The sequence below is a fragment of the Mustela nigripes genome, chromosome 3 (genome assembly GCF_022355385.1).
Source record: "Mustela nigripes isolate SB6536 chromosome 3, MUSNIG.SB6536, whole genome shotgun sequence".
Lineage (NCBI taxonomy): Eukaryota > Metazoa > Chordata > Mammalia > Carnivora > Mustelidae > Mustela > Mustela nigripes.
In genome coordinates this window covers 177,863,879-177,885,591 of record NC_081559.1, presented here as the reverse complement: position 1 = coordinate 177,885,591, position 21,713 = coordinate 177,863,879, and the positions used below count along the sequence as shown (strand labels likewise).

The 21,713-nt window shown below is 39.9% G+C and overlaps 1 protein-coding gene across 5 annotated transcripts in view; it reads left to right on the top strand.

Annotated features, from left to right (window-relative positions):
- Positions 1-21,713, top strand: part of ENPP2 (ectonucleotide pyrophosphatase/phosphodiesterase 2) — a 106,885-nt gene that overhangs the window by 71,446 nt on the left and 13,726 nt on the right. For 2 of the 5 annotated variants that reach the window (XM_059395081.1, XM_059395085.1), the window contains exons 13-20: positions 1,224-1,349; positions 4,928-4,959; positions 5,657-5,784; positions 7,885-7,972; positions 8,139-8,226; positions 9,349-9,533; positions 12,288-12,339; positions 21,572-21,646. In XM_059395081.1, coding sequence (XP_059251064.1) covers positions 1,224-1,349; positions 4,928-4,959; positions 5,657-5,784; positions 7,885-7,972; positions 8,139-8,226; positions 9,349-9,533; positions 12,288-12,339; positions 21,572-21,646 — 774 coding nt within the window. The remainder of the gene's footprint in view (positions 1-1,223; positions 1,350-4,927; positions 4,960-5,656; positions 5,785-7,884; positions 7,973-8,138; positions 8,227-9,348; positions 9,534-12,287; positions 12,340-21,571; positions 21,647-21,713) is intronic. The other 3 variants (XM_059395082.1, XM_059395084.1, XM_059395083.1) reach the window with 3 other exon arrangements.

Sequence of the window (21,713 nt, the reverse complement as noted above, 5' to 3'; positions counted from 1 at the left end):
TGTAGACATCCTTTTCCTGAATTAACAGTGTACTAAAACAGTAGCTGTTCATTTTTTTACTTTTTCTTTCTGGGAGTTTAAATGTTAAAGGACAAGTTCTATACCCTTTATGCTATGTTGGAATATGGTTTTGTCTTTTTTCATTCCAATTTGTATTGAAGAAAGAGGTGGGGGTGTCTTGATCTGGGACTCTCAAGAGGGAATAATTAGGATTTTATTAGGTCTGTGCCACTCTGGGTTATATTTCTTTATTTCAAAACCTTAAGGTGTCCTTTACAGAATCCCTTATTTCCCTGCTCTTAAAGAATATCTATCTATTGGATTGTGCCAAGAAGGATATTAAATCTTCACAGTTCCATGTCATCTCAGAAATCTCAAAATGACCAGCCTCCCTAGCCTGTTATTCTGAGATTTGAGTTTGTGTTGTTTTTTATTTATTTATTTTTAACATTGATCAAGACATTTTTTTGTAAGGGGGCAGGAAACAAATCTTGTATGAAGGAGGAATACTTTTTGGTTAAAAAAATTCCCTAGACCCTTTTGTGTTCTAGTCACTAGCCTTTAGTTTTGACTGATTATATTGTTTACAACTTGTTTTCAGCAATATTTTGTTTTTCAGTTTGGGTGGTCATTGGGGCTGACATTTTTTTTTTTTCTCATCTCTTCTTGCCAGTATTGTTTTGTCAGTAACATCCAAGGTCACCAGTGGAGACAGAGTGAGGACTGGTGATTATGTACTCAAGTCAAGAGATATATTGGAGAGAAAGAGAATTGAAAAATTACATTTTATAAAAGAGACACAGGACTATATATTCTGGTCATTTACACCACCCCCAGTGGGAAGAGTTTGAGGAAATCTAGGATTCTTTGTGTTTTGTTTCGTTTTGTTTTGTTTTTTAGAGTAGATCTTTTTTGTAATGGCTATGTAAGTAGCTTAAAAGAAAGATCATAGTTACTTCCTTTGTCTTGCTGTTTTTGCTGAATGACTTAAGATGATCGTTGAGATGATGCATTTTCAGTCTTCTAGCACTGCGAGATGATGTGACTAAATCAAAACCTGGTGAAAAGTGATATAAAGAAGCATTAAAAAATTTAAAATCAAGAGGGGTCCTCACATTAAGTTGTGACAAATGAACTAAGGAGATGCCTGGATGATATTTTTAGTGTCTGTGTTAGGATTTTAAGTTTACCATGGCCTGAAAACACTTCTTTTTCTCCCTTAGGAATGGAAGATGTCACATGCGACAGAACGGAGTTCTTGAGCAATTATCTGACTAATGTGGATGACATTACGTTAGTGCCCGGAACTCTAGGAAGAATTCGGCCCAAATTTAACAATAATGCAAAATGTAAGTTGAGTCTTAAAATACTAAGTTGTCAGAATGGTAATATAGTAGAGTATGTAAGGGCTTTTTCTCTGAAGCTGGACTACTTGCGTAAAAATCCTAATTTTGCTACTTCTTAGCTAGGTGGCCTTGAATAAGTCATGTAAAGTCTAAGCCTCATTTTTTTCATCTGAAAAATCGGAAGCTTTGAGTTATTGTGAAAGTGAATCTATGCACATCCCTTAGAGTGCGTCCTGGCACATGGTAGCATTATGTAAATATTTGCTCTTGTTTTCTTTATGTGGAAAATACATTTAATTTGAGACATGCATATAACCATAAGCTTTTACAGGAGAGGACTGTTTCAACAAGAGGTGCAGGCTTGCTCTCTCGCTGAAGCTGGGGAGTCTAGGACAGGGTTGGCAGAACCACACGCAGACCCTGGATGCCCCTAGGAGCCCAGTTGAAGGGGACTCTTCACCTTTATGAAAGTGATTGACAGAACACAGGAGAATGATGACGCCCTCGGGAAATCGTGGCTGTTCTACAAGATATGAACAGGAACAATCTGGTCCCTTATGTTGTACACGTTCAGGTTATATATGCTACTGACGAGAACTTTTATTTATAGACTAAGGTGTTTTAGGTGGTGCCCATGTAGCTTCTGAAAAGTCCACAGTTTTGTTGGAGACATGCTGCATTTTGGGGGGAAGAAAATCTTTTAGAGGTTTTAGCCTTGGGAATAAGAAACCATTGGCACAAGTGCAAAGCTTTGGAAAATTAAGTTTTTCCCGAACTGCGTTCCTGAGTCAACACAAAAGGGAACTATTCCAAGGTCAGCTCCAGGCAACGTTGTAAAATAAACAAATGATCAGTGTTTCTGCTGCTTCTCTCCATGCCCTTTCTGTCCTCCGTGTCCTCCCCAGTTCTCTGCTTACTTGAGACAGGCCGGCCCCGGCCAGCGACAGGACACAAGTCACTAGGGTACCTCTTGATTTAGTACTTTTATATTAGAGCTTAGGCAAGAAAGGCTTTGTCTATTTTGAAAGGTCCTTCACAAATCAGTAAATGTAATGGGAAAGCCATTTTAGGGGAAAAGGAAAATTTTCTTGGGGCCAATGAAATAATAAGCACCAATAATTAAATATTTCATACCATACAAACACTTGCAGATATGTGATTTCTTTTGGTGAGGGTCAGTAGAGGGGGTGGTGAACAGTATGGACATTGGTGGTGGGATGTCTGGGTTCAAATCCTAACTCTGCCAGGTGGTCCCTCCATGACCTTGGATGAGCTACTTATAATCTCCATGCCTTGGTTTTCTCATCTACAAAGTAAGGATTTTTGGAAAGATTAATGAGAGATTATCTGCATGTCACATGAATTAGTGTTTAGCACATAGAGTTGTATAAATGTTCGCTACAGTGATGACGTCTTGGTCATATCACTATTTCAGCTAAACATGCAGTCTTCTTTAATCCTTCTAATAACCTTGTGGGCCAAGTGTTACTGTCCCATTTTGCAGAGTAGAAATCAAGGCCCAGAGAGAGGTGACGTCGCTGACTAGGAGGATGAGAGCTAGGAAGTGGCAGAGCTGGGATGTGAAACCAGACTCCCGGTCCTCAAGCACCAGCCTGTGCTGGGGGACCTCTTCCCCGCAGGCAAAGTGGGAGCTGTCAGCAAGAGAGGCCTGAGAACTTCAGGACTGAAGGGTTGGTGTCTTAAGCATGGGCTTGGGCATTTGGTATTTTCCAGTCATTCTCTGGGATTTATCTCAGCACAAGATTGCCTCATGCTATTTATTTTTCTTCATTATCAAAGAACGTGAACTTGCCCACTGGGGTCCCTTTGAGGACTGTGGTTTATGAGCTCGCAGAGTGCAGAGCTTTGAAGCATAGTATTCTCAGTTTGCTGGAGTCCCTGTGGGCAAGCCCCTCTCTTCTAAATGCCCATTGGCTTTGTGAAGATTCTAATAGCAACTGCCTCCCAGAGTAGCTGGGAGACCAGAGAGAAAGTGTCTGCAAAGCTTGCACATGATTGGGACACAATTTGGGCTAATCATTTTGCTACCATGATTCCTTACTTGCTTTCCATTAAAAGACGCAACTAAGAAATGCCTGGGTGGCTCAGTCAGTTAAACGTCTGCCTTCAGCTCAGGTCCTGATCCGGGGTCCTGGGATGGAGCCCATCCCACATCAGGGTCCCTGCTCGGTGAGAAGTCTGCTTCCTCCCTTTCCTCTGCCCACCCAGCACCCGCTTGGGTTCTCTCTCGAATAAATAAATAAAATATTTTTTAAAAAAGGTGCACCTAAAATTGAGCCCCAATTTAAGTAGAAATTTAAGAAGAATGGGATACACATTTTAGCTTCAGATTTCATAGCTTTAGAACCAAGATTCTGAAAACTGTCTTTGACAGGTGTGTACTTACACTGCAAGGCAAGTTTAGTCATGCATTTTCAACAAAATACAAATATTTATTTGTATTTATTAACATGTTTATTGAGCGCCTAGTATGAATGAGGCCCTGGGGTATAGACATGACCTACTCTACTGACATGTAAATTTCAGGGAGGATTGCTTCTTGAGAGTTGCTATCTCTTCTGTATGCTGCTTTCCTTTTCTGCTGATTCTATAATGACACACTAAAGCAGATTTTTTGAAAACAAAATGAAATTCAACCAACCTACAATCTGCTGCTTCTCTCCACACCACTCCCCCCGAAAAGGGGCCTTCAGATAATATAATCCTATCCATAGTTTATACATAGCCATCATTTACATAGTTTTGCTTTTAGCTCTTCCAGGGTACTGACTAAAATATCTTTTGTCCACTGGTAGTGAAAATAAAGGAGGTTCATGTGTGAGTGTGTGTCTGGAGAGGGACAACTACCTGTGGAATTAGACCCATGGTGTTACTGAGGAAACCAAACTCTCTGTGGAGAAAAATAACTCAATGGATTAAAGTTTCATCTTAAAGTTGATAACTTGTTTCCTAGATATGCAGATAAATAGGAAGTTATGCTAAAAGCCCCAAATGCCCAGTTGGGTTCCTGATGTCAAATTGCAAATAAACTAAAGCCAAGATCTGGAGGGACCATTTGGGGGTAACTTAATGATGTTTATCTTCCATTATCCTTGTGCTCTGGGAGGAGGAATTCCGTTCCAGAAGAGGAGAACCAGATCTAGCAGGGAAATTTACCACTGGAGTATTTCTGCTCCATTTCACTGGCCAAAATTTTAAAATACCAACATGCAATTTTATGTATGTGTGTGTGTTTTAGAGATTCATTTCTTTACTTAAGAGAGAGAGAGAGCAGGGGGAGGGAGAGGGAGACAAGTAGATTCCCTGCTTAGTGGCGAGCCTGATGCAGGGCTGGGTCCCAGGACCCTGAGATCATGACCTGAACTGAAACCAAGAGTCGGATTCTTAACTGACTCAGCCACCCAGGTGCCCCAATTATATATATTTTTTAAACAAATCTTAAATTGATAACTCTTTGGGGTGGGGAGAAAGAGAAAGAATTTAGTCTTGCTGTAAAAATTATTTCTCTTAGTGATTATTGTCATCTCTTTTGAAATTGTTCTCCTTCTCTCTTTGAACAGATGACCCCAAAGCCATTATTGCTAACCTCACGGTAAGTATTGAAGGTCACCCGGCCTCTGCCCTCAGAGTAGCTTCCACACGCTCACTTCCTAGGATCCCTTACCCTGAGGGGCGGGAGGAACATTTTCCTTACTGCCCGGCGATCCCATATATTTGTTTCTCTAAGAGTTTTCAAAACTTCAAAACTGTGGACAGCTGCAGGCTCCCTAATGGTCTTGGCAGTGATACAAACAGAATATTTGATCTTTCCATTAGAACTGAAAAATACTCATTCATGAGTAAACAAATCCTTACTCTCTCTGAACCAGATCTGCCCATCACCCCTTCCATCACCCCTCCCCGCCATGCCCCATGCAGGATGTCATCACACAGGCCCAAGTCAACGTCCTCCTCCACCCAACCTCCTATCCCTTGACTTAAAGTAGTTGGAAAAGGCTTTAGAGTTTGAGTTGCTTTTAGTGACAGTCTCACAAATCAAGAATGTATCTTAAAAAATTCCTAACACCCTCTGATAACCTTCCGTGTCATCTACCAAGCTGTCAAATCCCCTTTAAACCTAATTGTTTCCAGCTTGTGTTATTTGATGGGGGATAACAAATTCCACTTATTCACTAACGAACCTTTTGTTTGACTTAAAAAACCTCCTTCGATTCTAGAGAGAGACAGACTATCTAGGACTTTCCCTAGAAAATACTCCATATAAAGTCCAATTTGCATTTCTGTTTCAGTGTAAGAAACCAGATCAGCACTTTAAGCCTTACATGAAACAGCACCTTCCCAAACGCTTGCACTATGCCAACAACAGAAGAATTGAGGACATCCATTTACTGGTGGACCGCAGATGGCACGTCGCAAGGTAACTTGGGGATTGGCAGGGACTGTTTTTGATCTTCGTAACCACCTCTTTGGTAACTGGAGTGCTATAAGGTCCTTAGCCATTCAGAATCAAAAATAAAAGAAAAAGAAGAAAAAAATCTCTGTTGGAAATCCCACCATTTGCAAAGACTTTTTATGCTAGATAAACACTTACGTGCTGAGCCAACGCATCTCTGTTTTCTGGATCCCAGCCTCTTGGTGTCTCTTTGAAGTCTCTCAGTGCATCTCTGTGTGGTCTCTCTCTCTCTTTCTCTTTCCTTTTATTTTTTAAATTTACAACCTACTCTCTATTCTTATTACCTATCAGGTCAAAAGTGTGCCTGGGACATTAACTTACCACAACTGGACTGATTTGGTCTGGGTTGACAAGACTTACCCCGTAGCAGCATTTGTAGAAGAGTTTAGAAAATGTTGTTCATCTTAAAACTTCTGTTACTGCGGGCAAGTTTTATATTGCCTTAAATATTTCAGATGTCCGCCTTCTTTTGAACTATAAAAGACTTTCCAATATTTAAGAGACCATTTTTTTGCCCTTGAATCTGATATAGGATGTATCTGGAAATTCTAAGCACTTCCGCAGAATTAATCATTAAAAGTTTATCCATTTTCAAACAGACCTGGCAGAAGCCCTTTTCCACTCAGTCCTGCTCTGACTTTCTCCTTAAGAAAAGCTTGGTGAGCTGGTCTGTGGTAATAATTGAAGTACTATATACACTCTCGTTAGGAACGTCAATGAGTTTATAAGGGAGCAAAGATGACGAGAAGATGGTGGTCCTCTAGAAAATGACATCAGTATGAAACACCTGGTGGGACACACGTGACAAATACATAAATATCCTACGGCAATTGTCAGGGGGCTACACAGAATTAAATAGTAGGGTTATGAGGAGAGATATCCGAAGACCAGAAATTATTGAAATCATTTATAATGGATATAGAGCATCTTCATGGAATAGTTGGGAAGATGTAGAAGACATGGGCTTGGCTGAGTGTGTCCTCTGCAGGGCCTTTTACATATGGGGGGCTTGGAAAAGAGAGCAACTTCCGTGCAATTGGTAGGTTGATAATGATGGAAAACTGGGAGTTGAGCAGAAGTAAGAGATGATAGCAATTGACCAAATTAGAGGAGACCGAAGCCAGATATTTTAATCATCAGTAAATCTTTTTAATTCTTGCATTTCAAACTCTTGCATTGTTGTGTTATCATATGCACATATCTCATTATCCCAAGTGGAAAGTTCTTTTCCTAAGAGTGAGGTCCCAGATGTTCAATTTGTTTCCCACCAAGCACTTTAGCTCCATGCAATAGACCCAGTAAATACTTACAAGGATCCATAGAAATGGGACCCATGAGAAAATTGGTATTAATAAACATTAAAGTGTTTTTGGAAAAGTGCTTTGTGACACAAAGCAAAAGGCATCTTCCTGTCAGGGAGGAAGGTCAAGTGGTTTTGATGCCTAGAGAGCAATGTTTTCACTTGCTCTTTCTAGATAGAGATGTTTTCTAGGTGAGTCTGGGCTTTGGTGAAACATGTTACTATTATATGTTAGGTTTACCACTCAGTTATACTCAGCTATACTCTCTAGTTGTAGTCTACTGATAGGTAAATTTGTGTGCAAATATTTTTATAAAATACTAACCTCCATTCATTGATGAAACATCCCATGTTGTAATAGCAAGCCTATTATGGCCTTGGCATTGTTCACTCCTATATCTCTATCACGAGGGACAAACATGGCTCCAGAGTGGAGAATCTTACAGTTTTGGAGCTAGAGAAGCATATAGGCAGACAGAACATGACCTTTGACAAAAACTTTGCTTGGTGCAAGCATGAGGTAAGAGGAGGGTACCTGATTTCTGTTCAGGGTTCCCATTTGTTGGGGGCCAATTGTCAAAATAAAGCCACTTAGGGAAAATAAATAGCATCATCTTTTCAACACTGCAAGAATGATACAATTAAAATAGAGACATATATGCCTGTAAAATCTGCTTCCGAGGGATATTTTGTGTGCCTAAATGGCCTTTTTATGAGGGCTTTCATGAGAAATCCTGGCTAATCCTACAATTATTTCAATGTAGGAAACCTTTGGATGTATATAAGAAACCATCAGGAAAATGCTTTTTCCAGGGAGACCATGGATTTGATAATAAGGTTAACAGCATGCAGGTATGACCACAGACCTATGCATTGAAAATGTATTTTGGTGATTCTCAGGCGGGCTGGAGAAGAGGGGCATGAATGAAGTTATACAGTGTTCATGAACAGGGGAGGGGTGGCTACTAGATAGTAGCAATGTCTAATTGTTTTTGTTCATTTTCTTTTCTTTTGGAAGACTGTTTTTGTAGGCTATGGCCCAACATTTAAGTACAAGACTAAAGTGCCTCCATTTGAAAACATTGAACTTTACAATGTTATGTGTGGTAAGTCACTTATCTAATCAAGGCCAATGAAGCGATCTGAGTTATCGTATGAATTTCTTCAAGGTCAGAGAAAGAACTGAGGTGTCTGTTTTCTAGGACCACTTCACCTCCCTGCCAGAAAAAAAAAAAAAAAGAAAAAAAAATGGTGGTAACATGCCCATTGGTTCAAAGGACAGAATCTCATCCCCTTCTAAGGCTCCTTTGTCTTCCTTTAACAGTTGACTAATGGGGAGTTTTCATGGTGTTGCTGTTGGCAGCCTCTGGTTGATCTCACATCACATTACAATTTGACACCACTGGTCAGAGACCTGGTGAAGCAAGAAGAGTTCCTCACAGAGCTTCCCCGCCTCCATCTCTCGTGCTGCAGCCCAGTTAAACTGTTGCCAGCTCGCATCCTGGCCAGCTATTTATGTGATGCTAATTATTTTTCTTCCTTGAGCTTCTAGTCACTGAGTGAGGACAACTTTTCCTATTTAGTAAGGGAGTGCCAGTCTAGTGGTTAGAGGGGGAGTCTGAAAGTCGGGTCTCCTGGGTTCTTTTCCCATCTTGGCTGCTAGCACTCCCCTGTCCTGCCTCTCAGCTTAGGCAAGTCACTGTGTGCCCGCTTGGCAACTGTTCACTTGCTATGAAATCAGCCTGTTCATTTCACAGCAGCCTTTCAAGGCACCGGGCCAACGCCTCCTCTTCTCCCCATACTTCTGTGGAGTGCATTAGAGGGCAGGCTCGAGATTACTTATTGATTATAGGTCTCATTTCAAAAGCTGGGATAAAAAGTCTCAGTGCCATAGAAAGGCATTGACCCTGATGCTGGTAGTCCCTGAAGAGGTCACAGACATAGCCATAACTAGGCAGGGCCCCGTTCTTTCCCTTTTTCTTTTTGGGAATGTCTCTCTATGGTCGGGCAATGACCGTGGCTATTTCAGAAAGCTGTGGCAAGACATGGTCAGGCTAGCGTGGTTTGGGAACTAAGAAGAGAGTGCCTACAACTAATTTTGGCTTTATCTAATTGGGATTTGTGTTCAGAGTTTTCAGACCCTTGGAATATAAGTGTTTTCTATACTTACTGAATCTCATCAAAAAATGTTTGTAAAGCACCTGGCTTTATTTCTTTCTTCTCACCAGATCTCCTGGGCTTGAAGCCAGCTCCTAATAATGGGACCCACGGAAGTTTGAATCATCTCCTGCGCACTAACACCTTCAGGCCGACCATGCCAGAGGAAGTTACCAGGCCTAACTACCCAGGGATTATGTACCTTCAATCTGATTTTGACCTGGGCTGTAACTGTGACGATAAGGTAGAGCCAAAGGTAGAAATCATCTTTATGTTTATCATGGAAGAACTTGCTGGGTGTAGAGCAGTGTTGTCCACTAGAACTTTCTGTAATGATGTAAATAGTCTGTGTCTGTATCTGTGCTGGCCACTGGGCAGATATGGTTTTTAAGCTCTTGGAACAAAAATTTACATTTTGTTTAATTACTTTAAATTGAAAGAGCCGTATATGGCCTGTGGCCACGATTTTGGGCTCATAGGTGTAGAGAGAACAAAGGCAGAGAAGTAGAATTCATGATGCTGTTCTGTAGTCACAATTCCCAACCAAAGATGCTTTCTTTTTTCAACCTGGATCGTGTGTCTATCTGTCATGGTCCCAATAGGAAACAGATGGCCTATTCACAAAGGTTTTTAAAAAAGAGCATTTAAAGGGATTATGTGAATTATGTTTACTGAAAGGGTTATTTACACAGGCTGGGCCAGGTGGAGGCAAGGTAGTGAGGGATGGTATAGCACCTGGGGGCTAGCGGGGTGTCAATCCTGACCTTGAACATGGAGAGAGGACGATATAGGGACGAGTTACAGGATAGATGGGTGCTTCTAGTACACCGCAACCCGGTGGGGGGGACCTGGCATTATTCACTCCTATATCCCTACTGTGAGGAACAAATATGGCTCCAGAGTGGAAAATCTTACAGTTTTGGAGCTAGCGAAGCACAGAGGAAGATAGAACATGACCTGTGACAAATGCTTTGCTCAGTGCAAGCATGAGATAAGAGGAGGGTACCTGATTTCCGTTTAGGTAGGAAATTGTTTCTCTGTAGTTCCTCCTCTAATGCCCCGCTGGTGCCTTGCGTGGGTGGAGGCTGACAGGGAGCTGGAGGGCAAGCTGGCTTTTTGGTGCAAGGTCAGTCTCCCGGGGTGCAGAGCAGGGTAGAGGTGGGTGTGTAGCATGGCTGGGGAGGAGGATGGTGCGAATAGAAAACCACCCAGCACATTGTGTTTGGGTAGTTTCTGAACACCACACTGCAAGTGTTAAGCAACAATTTGCTTATTGAATTTTATATTGATCAAAGACCTTTATAGTTACCAATCTGTGCTTTGACAGCAAGAAATAATCAGTGTTACCACACTCACTGAGTGGATGTGATTCCAACGCAAAGCAAAAAAAAAAAAAAAAAAAAAAAGAAAAGAAAGAAAGAAAAAGATCTGTTATTTTTGCATGTGTGGTTTTATTATGGATAAATGTGTGAACTGTCTATTAGACCTTGGAAAAATGGAACATAGTTCTCCTGCCTGTCCTATTCCCTCCTACTATTTCCTACCTTCCAGGATTCCTAGGGACCTGGGAGCCACAGGATGGGAAAAGCTCACCACTGGAGGAATTCAGTTTTCTCTTCTTCCCCCATCCCCTTTTATCTCTCCTTCCTACTTTTGCTCCTGACAAGAACCAACAAAGCTAATTACTGTAAGGCAGGTAATTTCTTAGACCTGAGCTGCAGGTGTTGCATTGCCAAAGGCAATAGGAAGTAGCCTTTGAGTTGGATTCCAAATATAACTTTAGAGGAATCTCCTAGTTGTATCTTGCTCTCTGAATTACCTTTCTTCTGGAAAACAAGAGATATTTTGCTTTTGTTATCGGAAACCATTTTAGACGAATTCTGGATTGTCTTTATTTGGTCCCTGGGTTTTCCCAAGAGACTTCATTCCTTTTCTTAAAAAAAAAAAATGCAGACATCCTGAGAAGGTATACTGATTAATAAAATAAATTCCACAATACACAATTCATGAGAAAGAAAATGTCACAGATTCTGGGGAAGCTCTATGTGTATATCCTTCCTGCCAATCCCACTTTGTTCCTGCCCTAAAGGTAATTAGCATCTTGAATATAGTAACTTGAATATATATAACTGCCAGGCAGGTCTCTGTACTTCTACTCCATATGTATATATTAAATAATATATTAATATTAATATATTAAATATATATTTAAGTATATATTAAATAATATATTAATTAATCTGTAACATAGTTCCCTAAAATAATTTATAGTGTAGTTTTGTATATTATGCATTTGTATGTAAACACTACTATATTAAATGTGTCCTGCAATTATTTTGTTCATCGTGTTTTGAGATTTATGCACTTTAATACATAATTTTAGCTCATTCATTTTTACTTCTAATTGTTAATATTTAATTGTGTAAATATACCATAATGATTTTATTCATTTTCCTATTTGAGAACATTTGGTAATTTCCAGTTGGTAATCCTCCAAACAAGGCCGCAGTAGACATTATGGCCCATGTTCTCATACACGTATGCGAGAGTGTCTCTAGGACGTATAACGAAGGATAGAGTTGCTGAGCCATTACTTTCCAATCTTAGAAAAAGTGATTTGGTTTATTAGTTTAGGAATCACCTTAGTGTACCTAGGATTAATCTGAAATATTGAGGTAATATCCTAATTAGTTTACATATCTGCCCAGATAACCATTCTTATCAGGTAGTTTGGAACTTGCTTCCACGATTATCCACAGCTTTAGGGAAAGGAAACAAAGTCATGGAGAGATTAAAGAAGGTGCTCGTGATCATAGATCTCGGAGGTAGAACCTGAAATGTCAGTTTGAGATGCCCATAGTAATTCCTCCACAGAATCCACGGAATTTAGGGTCTTCTTTTGAATTTAGCAAGATGCTAAGTAGAAAGAAGCCTGCAGAAAAGATAGGACATTTCTGATTTGCTTTTTTTTTTTTTTTCTCCTTTCCTTTTCTGGTTTTCACACATGAAGAACAAATTGGATGAACTCAACAGACGCCTTCATATAAAAGGGTCTACAGAAGGTGAGGAGTTGACGGGGGAGAAACAATCAGATAAGTTTTCGGTTTTAGTTTTCAGAGATTGAAGAGACTTCTTATTTATTTCATAGTGTAAGCATAATATGTTTGAAAATTAAAGTTTGGGTTGTGACGTGATTTTCATATCCATCTGGCAAAGGGTATTGGTTTATTCTGTGTATGCAAGATGCCAGTTTTTAATAGCCAGGAAAATGCCGTTAGCTTTTTTCTCAGTCGCTTTTAGGCTCTCTGAACAAACAGGCATAGCACTGTGATCTGGTGGGCTGTAAGTGAAGGTGCTGATGGGGACGTCTGTGAAGGGACTGGAAGTCACAGTAATACCTAATTGCAGCTGGTACCTATGAGGGAGCTGAGGTACCAGAGAGGCAATGATATGTCATGGGGAGAGACATGCAGAACGAACCAAATCAGAACTCCCCCTCTCTAAAAGGATCCTCTTGAGCCCTCTAACTCATTCTCCTCTTATTTTATGTACAAAAATACAATATACAATGATAACATGTGTGTATTAGTCAACTTTTGCAAGCTTATGACTAAAGAAGAGAGTCTCAGTGGTTTGTACCAAGAAAGTTGCGTTTCTTGCTCGCACTTCGGAAGGCTGACCATAGGCCTGGTGTGGCTGTGGGTACGCTTTATTCTGGAATCCAGGCTGAGGGAACAGCCCCCCCACTGGGGCACGCCCTTCTTCTGGAAGAGGGAAGAGAGGAAGAGCAGGCCCGTGAAGTGATCCTCAGTACTTCTGCTTTTATAAGGCGTTTGTGATGACGGTTCCTGGTGGACTGGTAAAACCAGGGCACTTGAGACCAAGGGAGCAGGGAAGTCTTCTTTCCACAGGGATGCTGTCCAGTAAGACACGTGCCAATGGGTGGTCATATGTAGTCCTTTCCAGAAAGGCAGTCAATAAGAAGGAACAATAATGCAGGCTGCCTCGCAGGCTCTTCCTTCTGGTTTCGAAATTCCAGAAAATGAGAAGAACATAGAAAGGGAGGGAAAGACTTCAGTGTAGGTTACTACAGGAGATGGCGTAGCTTCTTACAACAGCAAAGGAATGACAAGAAGTGTATTACAAAGCAGACAGAACTCAAACACAGTGGCTCCAAGTCAGGCAGTGAAGAGAGACACATTGTGGAATTCTCCTGAGAGCATTATGTGGGTTATTAGCTTAGGTGGGGCCTTGTTTATCATATGTGTTGTTTTCAAGGACAAGGAAACCAGTAGATTTTATTTACTTGACTCACTTTTCTTTTTTATTTTTTTAAAGAGAGTGTGAGGGAGCTTGGGGGAGAGGGCAGAGGGAGAGAGAGAATCTTATGCAGACTCCACGCCCAACACAGAGCCTCACTCTGGGCTTGACCTCAGAACCCTGAGATCATGATCTGAGCGGAAATGAAGAGTCAGACACTAATTCGACTGAGCCACCCAGGTGCCCCTTACTTGCCCCTTTTTAAAAAAAAAAAAAAAAGATTTTATTTATTTGAGAGAAAGAGGCACAGAGAAAACACAAGCAAGGAGAGGGGCAGAGAGAGAGAGATGGGCAAACTCTCTGGCAAGGCAGGGAGCCCAAGATGGGGCTCACCTCAGGCTCCATCCCAGGACCCTGAGATTATGACCTGAGCTGAAGTCAGACACTTAGCAGACTGAGCCCCCAGGACCCCCCCCCCCCCGCCCCGCCTTTATTTGCCCTTTTGAGGAAGATTTTCATCTTCTTCCTCTTTCCCTTTCTGCCTCACGGAGCCCACAGACTCTTGGGTATGTAATTGGATTAACAGCTTTGAAAATAGGATTCAGTTGGTAGAAGGTCTGCACATCTCTCACAAACTCTAAAAGTGATTTGAAATGTTTGACACCTAGCTGCTAGTGAACTACACTGTCATTATACTTAGAAAAATGGAAACGTTGCCAGGGTCAAAGGGTACAGAGTCTTAGGATCAGAGTTTTTCAAATATTCAGTCACTAAGGCAGAGAAATAATACTAGATGTTTCTCCTCTAGAAGGCACTCATAAAATAGTTAAATATGATAACTTAATGGACTCTTGTGTTTTTGCTGGTTCAGGCTCTGGCTATTCAGGATACTAAGTCCTGAATTTAGGGGGAAAAAAAATCCTGCATTTATCTTGGTGGCAGTATGCTCATGTGACAGAACCAGTCTCACGACTCAGCATAAACAGCAGTCTCAAATTTCTGAACATGAAAATAAATACCTTCTAGGTGAAGCACAGACTTTCAGGGCTGAAAGGAGCTATAGTTAGTGACTTTTCCTCCTCATGGCTCCACTCAGAAGTCAATGTAAGTGTCTTATTTCAAGATAATTTCACATCCCTGAAGTTTAAAGCTGATATGCTTTCATGGAACTAGACCTTCCCAGGTGTGAGTTGAGTGCCAGCCTGGGACTGGAAACTGATTTCTCTGAGAAAATTTGGTTCTGTCAGCTATGACACTGATAATTTCGTGCATATGGACATCACACTGGTGACAGAAAATTTTAAGGGAGAATCATGGTAGCCTCTCTCTTTGGTCTGCTCCTGACCTAGCTGGATAGTCTTTAATGGTACAAGAGAGACTTTAGCACTATGACATGGAATAAAAATAATTATATACCATTATCTTATTATGTGCAAAGCATTTCCTTGTTTAGACTCTGGATAATGTGTAAGTCTCTGTAGTCTCTCCCTTGTGTTCCTGTATCTCTGCCTCTTGGTCATTGGCTGTCTCCTCATGTGTCCTGTCTCAGTCATTTATGAAGCTACAAGGTGACATTTTCTTTGTCAGAATTCTCTCCAGTCTTTATGGTGTTTCTGGGGTCATAAATCTAGTCTCCCACTTGAAATCTTGGATGTGTCCTCCGCTAGAGGAGATCTTCACGAGGCTGAATCCCTGTGTGTGTGAGCACATGCCGATGTCATGTTCAGAATATCACCTCTCCCTTCTGGATATTTTTGAATATATGTTGAGACTTTTAAAGGATTTCGCAGACCTAAAGTCCTATACAAATATAAAGTTGTATTATCTTTTTCCTAGTTTTTTTCCTTAATACACCTATAGGTAGCTAATTTTTTTTTTCTATAAGAAATCATGTACTTTGCACATTCCATTCGTAACCTTCATATGTGGCCATTTTAATGTCATATGCTACAAACTTCCTCACACATAATACATGTGTACAAGCTGTACATCACAGTAGTGAAACAACCCAGGGGATACTTGAGGTCTATTAAATTAATCTCAGGCAGTATTTTGTTGTAAATATTTAAACTGTTACAGGATCTAGTCTTTCACTAAAATGTAGAGGAAAAAACATAGATAATCTTCAAAGGCAGTGATCTAAACTGCTTGCTAAAGCCTTAATATTTTTAGATTTGTGGAGATTTCTGGATTTTAATTGCATGACTACTGTTGTTTCCAAATCACATGTATGTCATGTCTTAACAAATTTTCTGTGCAATGAAAACTTCTTTGTTTGAGCCATCGAGTCAATAGATGGATGAATGAATGAATGAATAAAATGGAAAATTTTAAATTTCTTACAGCAAGCAGTTTGGGCACCATAGCCAGGTATAATTTTCACTTTCAGAATAATTATACTATTTATTATTACCTTAGTCTTCCCTCTATTTACATTGGTTTAAAAATGTTTTATAATTTGTTAGATTAACATTCACTATCATCTTCATGAAGAAAGGAATTAAAAATCATTTTAACACCAAATGTATTGGACCCTTTATCACATACAATAAGAAGGTAGTTTAGATAGAAAAATGACTGAAACACTAATAACTCTTATGAATTTTAAAGCAGAAAGGGACTAGACTAGCAGGGAATCTTCTGTGTCACTCTTTTTGATGCTGAGATCTTTTAATTTTTGTTATTTCTGGAGATGTTAGCTATCTAGAGAAAGGATCTGTGTGTTTATCCTTCTGTGTGGGTTGTGGAAGATTTGGAAGAAATCAATAAATAGTGTAATTCTTTATGATTTATAGTAAGATTCAAGATGAATTAGATGGAACAGACACTGAAATTTAATAGCCTCTGCCTACCAGTATTCATGGTGCTGTTGAAGTTAAGGATATGCCTTTTACAAAATCGCTGCAGTTATAACTACAACCACTTTTGGATCAAGAGTGAGCTAGGTGCTTTACCTACTTCGTCTCTAAACAGTGCGATGTCCCAGGGAAATAGGAAGCTTTGGGAGGTTAAGTTAACGGAATCGCAGAGCTTTCAAGAGGTGAGCTGAGATTTGACTTCGGTTCTACCTGGCACTAAAGCCCTTGTGCTTTTCTCTGTAAATGCTTCCCATTCTAAGGGCTGATATAAAGAGAAAACATCAAGAGAATCTCAGTGCTTCTCAGGGTCTGGATGTGGTTTCTGAAGTTCTAGATGCTTTGATACAAATTGCTCTTCTTTCTTTGAAAATTAATAGATTTACTTAAATTCCAGTTAATGAACAGATAGTATATTAGTTTCAGGTGTAAAGTTTAGTGATTCGGTACGCCCATACAACACCCATGCTTAGCACAAATTCTCTCCTTAATTTCCATCACCTACTCAGCCCATCTCCCACACACCTCCCCTCTGGTAACCATCAATCTGTTCTCTATAGTTAAGAGTCTATTTCTTGGTTTGCCTTTCTCTTTTTTTGCCCTCTGATCCATTGTTTGGTTCCTCAAATGCCACATATGAATGAAATCATATGGCATTTATCTTTCTCTGGTGACTTATTTTGTTTAGCATAATACTCTTTAGCTCCATCCATGTGGCTGCAAATGGCAAGATTTCATTATTTTTCATGACTGAGTGATGTTTCATTTTATATGTAATATTATATATATATTTCATTTTATATATATATAGATAGATATATATATAATCTATTCATCAGTCAATGGACACTTGGGCTCTGTCCATAATTTAGCTATTGTAGATATGCTGCTATAAACATTGGGTGCATGTATCCCTTTGAATTGGTATTTTTCTATTCTTTGAGTAAATACCTAGTAGTGCAATTGTTGGGTCTTAGGGTAGTTCTATTTTTAACTTGTTGAGGAAACTCAGTAATGTTTTCCAGAGTTATTGTACCAGTTTGTATTCCTACTAAAAATGCATGATGGTTCCTTTTTCTGTACCTCCTCACCAACACCTGTTTCTTGTGTTGTTGATTTTAGCCACTTTGATAGGTATGAGGTGATATATCGTTGTAGTTTTGATTTGCATTTCCCTGATGATCAATGACGTTGAATATCTTTTCATGTGTCTCTTATCTGTATGTCTTCTTTGGAAAAATGTCTATTCATGTCTTGTTCCCATTTTTAAATGGAATTATTTGTTTTTTGGGTATGGAGTAGTTTAAGTTCTTTATATATTTTGCATACTAGCCCTTTATCAGATATATCATTTGCAGATATATTCTCCCATTCCTTTTAGTTTTGTTGATTATTTCCTTTGTTGTGCAGAGCTTTTTATTTTGATGAAGTCCCAATAATTTATTTTTGCTTTTGTTTCCCTTGCCTCAGGAGACATATCTAGAAAAATGTTGCAATAGCAGATGTCAAAGAGGTTACTGCCTGTGTTCTCTTCTAGGATTTTAATGATTTCTTATCTCATATTTAGTCTTTAATCCATTTCAAATTTATTTTTGTGTATGGTGACAAAACGTGGTCCAGTTTCTTTCTTTTGTGAGTTGCTGTCCAGTTTTCCCAACACCATTTGTTAAAGAGACTGTCTTTTTCCATTGGACGTTCTTCTCATCTTTGTTGAAGATTAATTGACAATATAGTTGTGGGTTCATTTCTGCGTTTTCTATTCTGGTCCTTTGTTCTGTGGGTCTATTTTTGTGGCAGTACCATACTGTTTTAATTACTGCAGCTTTGTAGATAACTTGAAGTCCAGAATTGTGATGCCTCCATGTTTGTTTTTCTTTCTCAAGGCACTGAGAAAGGCACTGCTGTTCTTATTAGCTTCTTGCCAAGCATGAGTCAGGCAGAACTCATGCCTGGGAGTAGCCAGATCTTAATTCCAGTATGCCCTCCTTAGATAATCCAGGAGTTAGCATCGATTTGGAGGCCACCCAAAATGCTAAAGAGGAATAATGGACCAGGAGGATAGAGGCCTACATTCTGGGTACTGCTTTGTAGCTGAATTATCTTGTACAAATCATGAGCCTCCAGTTCCTTCATTAGTAAAATGAAGATGATACTGATCTGGCTAGTGTATCTTTCAGGGTTTTATTAAGCAGGTCATATATAAAAAGTTAGTTCTTGAGAGTCATAAAGAACCGTGTTTTAAAAAAGAATAATACAATCATGCATGTATTCAACAAGTATTTACCAGGTAGATATTATGCATTTGGTATTGTTAGAGGTAGAGATACAATGATGAACAAAACAGAGAAAATCTTTATCTCATGAAGTTATTATTTTATCATGAGATTTAGCCGGTTGATGAATTACAGCATAGTATATTAAGGGTTAAGATAAGAAAGAACAGGACATTGACAGGCATTGAATCAAATCTCAGAGGAGGTTGACATGGTGATAAATGATAGCAGGCCCTTCAAGGGAAAGGAGGAGAAAGGATGAAGGAAAAGGAAAGACCTTGGATAGAGATTATGTGGTAAAATCCAACAGCATATTACGTAGGAGTGAATTTTTTTTTTTTTTAAAGACTAAAAAAGAGAGATTTTCATGTGGTTCTCAAGTCAGCCTCCTAATCTGTGGGAATATGAATCAGGAAGCTGAGGAGGGAAAAGAAATACAAACTCAATGTCTGAATGACCAAATTTTGGAAGACAAAAGAATGAGCCCTGAGGAAGTCCACACCACTTAAAAAGATTTGCCTCACAGTATTTTGCCAAATGTGGTATCTGGAGGAGAACCTTAGCATGTACCCAAAATGCCAGAGATTACTGTAAACAGGGAACTGGGGTATGGAATGAAGACTCTGTCTGGAATTCCATGGAACAGGAACCCAGGCTGAGAAGACATGGAGTCTAGACCCATAACAAGAAATGAAGAGGAACGTATTTCACAAGTGGAGACTTGCAGTCTCCTCTCTGGGATGACTGGTCTCAAGATGAAGAGCTTATGTGTCCAGAGACTGAGACTCAAGTACAGTTTTATGGCTCAAGCAGGAACTCTTTGCTAAACAGAAATGCAATGGATGGCTTGTCCAAGATGTTACAAAGAGTAGCAGAGTCAGGCTGTGACCAAGAATCAGTGGTTCTTTTCTACTCTGACAAACTGAAAAAGGAAAATCTAAATTTTGACTCTGGACCACAAAACTTGTGTTTCTTTCTGCAAAGATTATTTCACCTCTTTCTTAGATGAAACAATTCTGCTTTAGGAAGACCTGGGTAAATTCTTTGGGATAATCAGGGAAATTGGTTAGATTTTAGGAAACCGTCAAAACCACTGTATTGTTTTTCCTTCATGCTGTATATACCAGTTAATAGTTAAGAAATTAGTCACATAATGATATGTTTGTGATCAGATATGTGCTCAAAACAGCAGTTGTGCTTAGCTTGGGAGCTATGATGAAGTGCACATTTCTTTTTTTAATTTTTTTCAAGATTTTATTTAATTATCTGAGGGAGAGAGAGAGAGAGAGCGCGAAAGCACGCAAGTTGGGGGAGGGGCAGTGGCAGAGGGAGAGGCACTCAACAGTGAGCTGACATAGGGCTGGATCCCAGGACCCTGAGATCATGACCTGAGCCAAAGGCAGACCGTTAACCAACTGAGCCACCCAGGCACAACTGAAGTGCACATTTCTCTAAATTCAGAGCAGAAGAGTGAATAGAGATGGAGACGCTCAACTGGGGAAATCTTTCAGAAGAAAGTGAATCTTAACATATCACTTTTTCTTTCCTCTCTCCCTCGCTCCTTCATTTCTCTTCCATGGGGCGCTGGACTATGTGAGCGTGTTATTTGTCATCCACATTTGAGTATGGAAAGGGGCACTGTTAACAATTATGCTAGGGAAGCAGGCTTAGCTTTCTACCTTCTGTAAGGACTGTACTGATGCCATGTCACCCCCATCCATGGCAGTCATGATGCTCTGGGTTCCCATCGCACTCTGTAAATATCTCTGATGAAGTTCATACATTATTGCACTTGAGTTATTTGTGCTATGTTTGTCTCTCCCATTGAACTGTGAGCTTTTCAAAGGTAATGTTGTGGGAAACAGAGGCAAAAGAAAAATTAAATTTCCTGACCACTTATAGCCCATTGACAAGTCCTTGAAACAGGCAGAGTGACATTCCTCTAGGAACACAGCTGCTTCGAAGTTGATACTTTGCTAAAGGCAAAAGGCAATCTTAGCCTGATCCCCCAGGATCCTGCAAGTCTACTTTAACATGTAAAAATTCCTTTGGAAATTTCCTTTATCTCTACCCCCCAAGATACATGTTGGCAATCATCCCCCAAGCATATGACCCACTGATACACATCTGAAGGGTCTCATGACTAAGGTTTTATTAGATAAATGGCCTTTTCCTAACAACAGCTAGCCCCCTCAAGGTCCTGGAAACCTTGCTTTCAAATTCCTTAGAGACTTATGCTATCCTAACAGCTCTCCCAACTTGAAAGTAGATAATCGGGGCTACTCTTCACAGCCCCAGGGCAGCTCTTTCTGCCTACGGGTCCTGCCCCTGTGCTTTAATAAAACCACCTTTTTGCACCAAAGATGTTTCAAGAATCTTTTCTTGGCCTTCAACTCTGAACCCTAACATCTTTCCTACATCAGTAAGAACTCTCTCATCATTATCTTGGCCCAGTATCTCTCTACTATAGCCCAAGGGCTGGCACAAAAAAGGTGCTCAGTAAATGTTTGAAAAGAGAGAATACATTAATGAAAAATTTGAAGGGAGATCAGTGACAGGACTGCTGGAGAAGCCATTCCTGGTAGAAAGAAAACAAATCAGCATAGAATTGCTAAGGATGATAATGACCAGAGTATTATAAATAAACCAGGCTTCGCAGAAGTAAATGAGGACTGGAGAGGAGGCCAGATTTGGTGGAACCTAGACTGCCCAAGACTATTGTTGGTGGCTGATCTTAGGAGGGGTGTTGCAAGGAAAAACATGGCTGCCGTTTTGTTGTCTCTCAATGGGATAGATTGAATGCTAGCCCTGCATTTGAATTTGGAGGAATGTGTTTGGTAAGCATTAAAACTTGAATGATAAAAAGAGAATAGCTTCTCAAAGAATTTTGATACTTCTGCTTCCAGCTGAAACCAGGAAGTTCAGAGGCAGCAAAAATGAAAACAAGGAAAACGTTAATGGAAATTTTGAACCTAGAAAAGGTTTGGTTTGAGTTTTAAAGGAAAGTCTGACTTGGTTAACTGTCCCCAAGTACTACTGTTATGATTT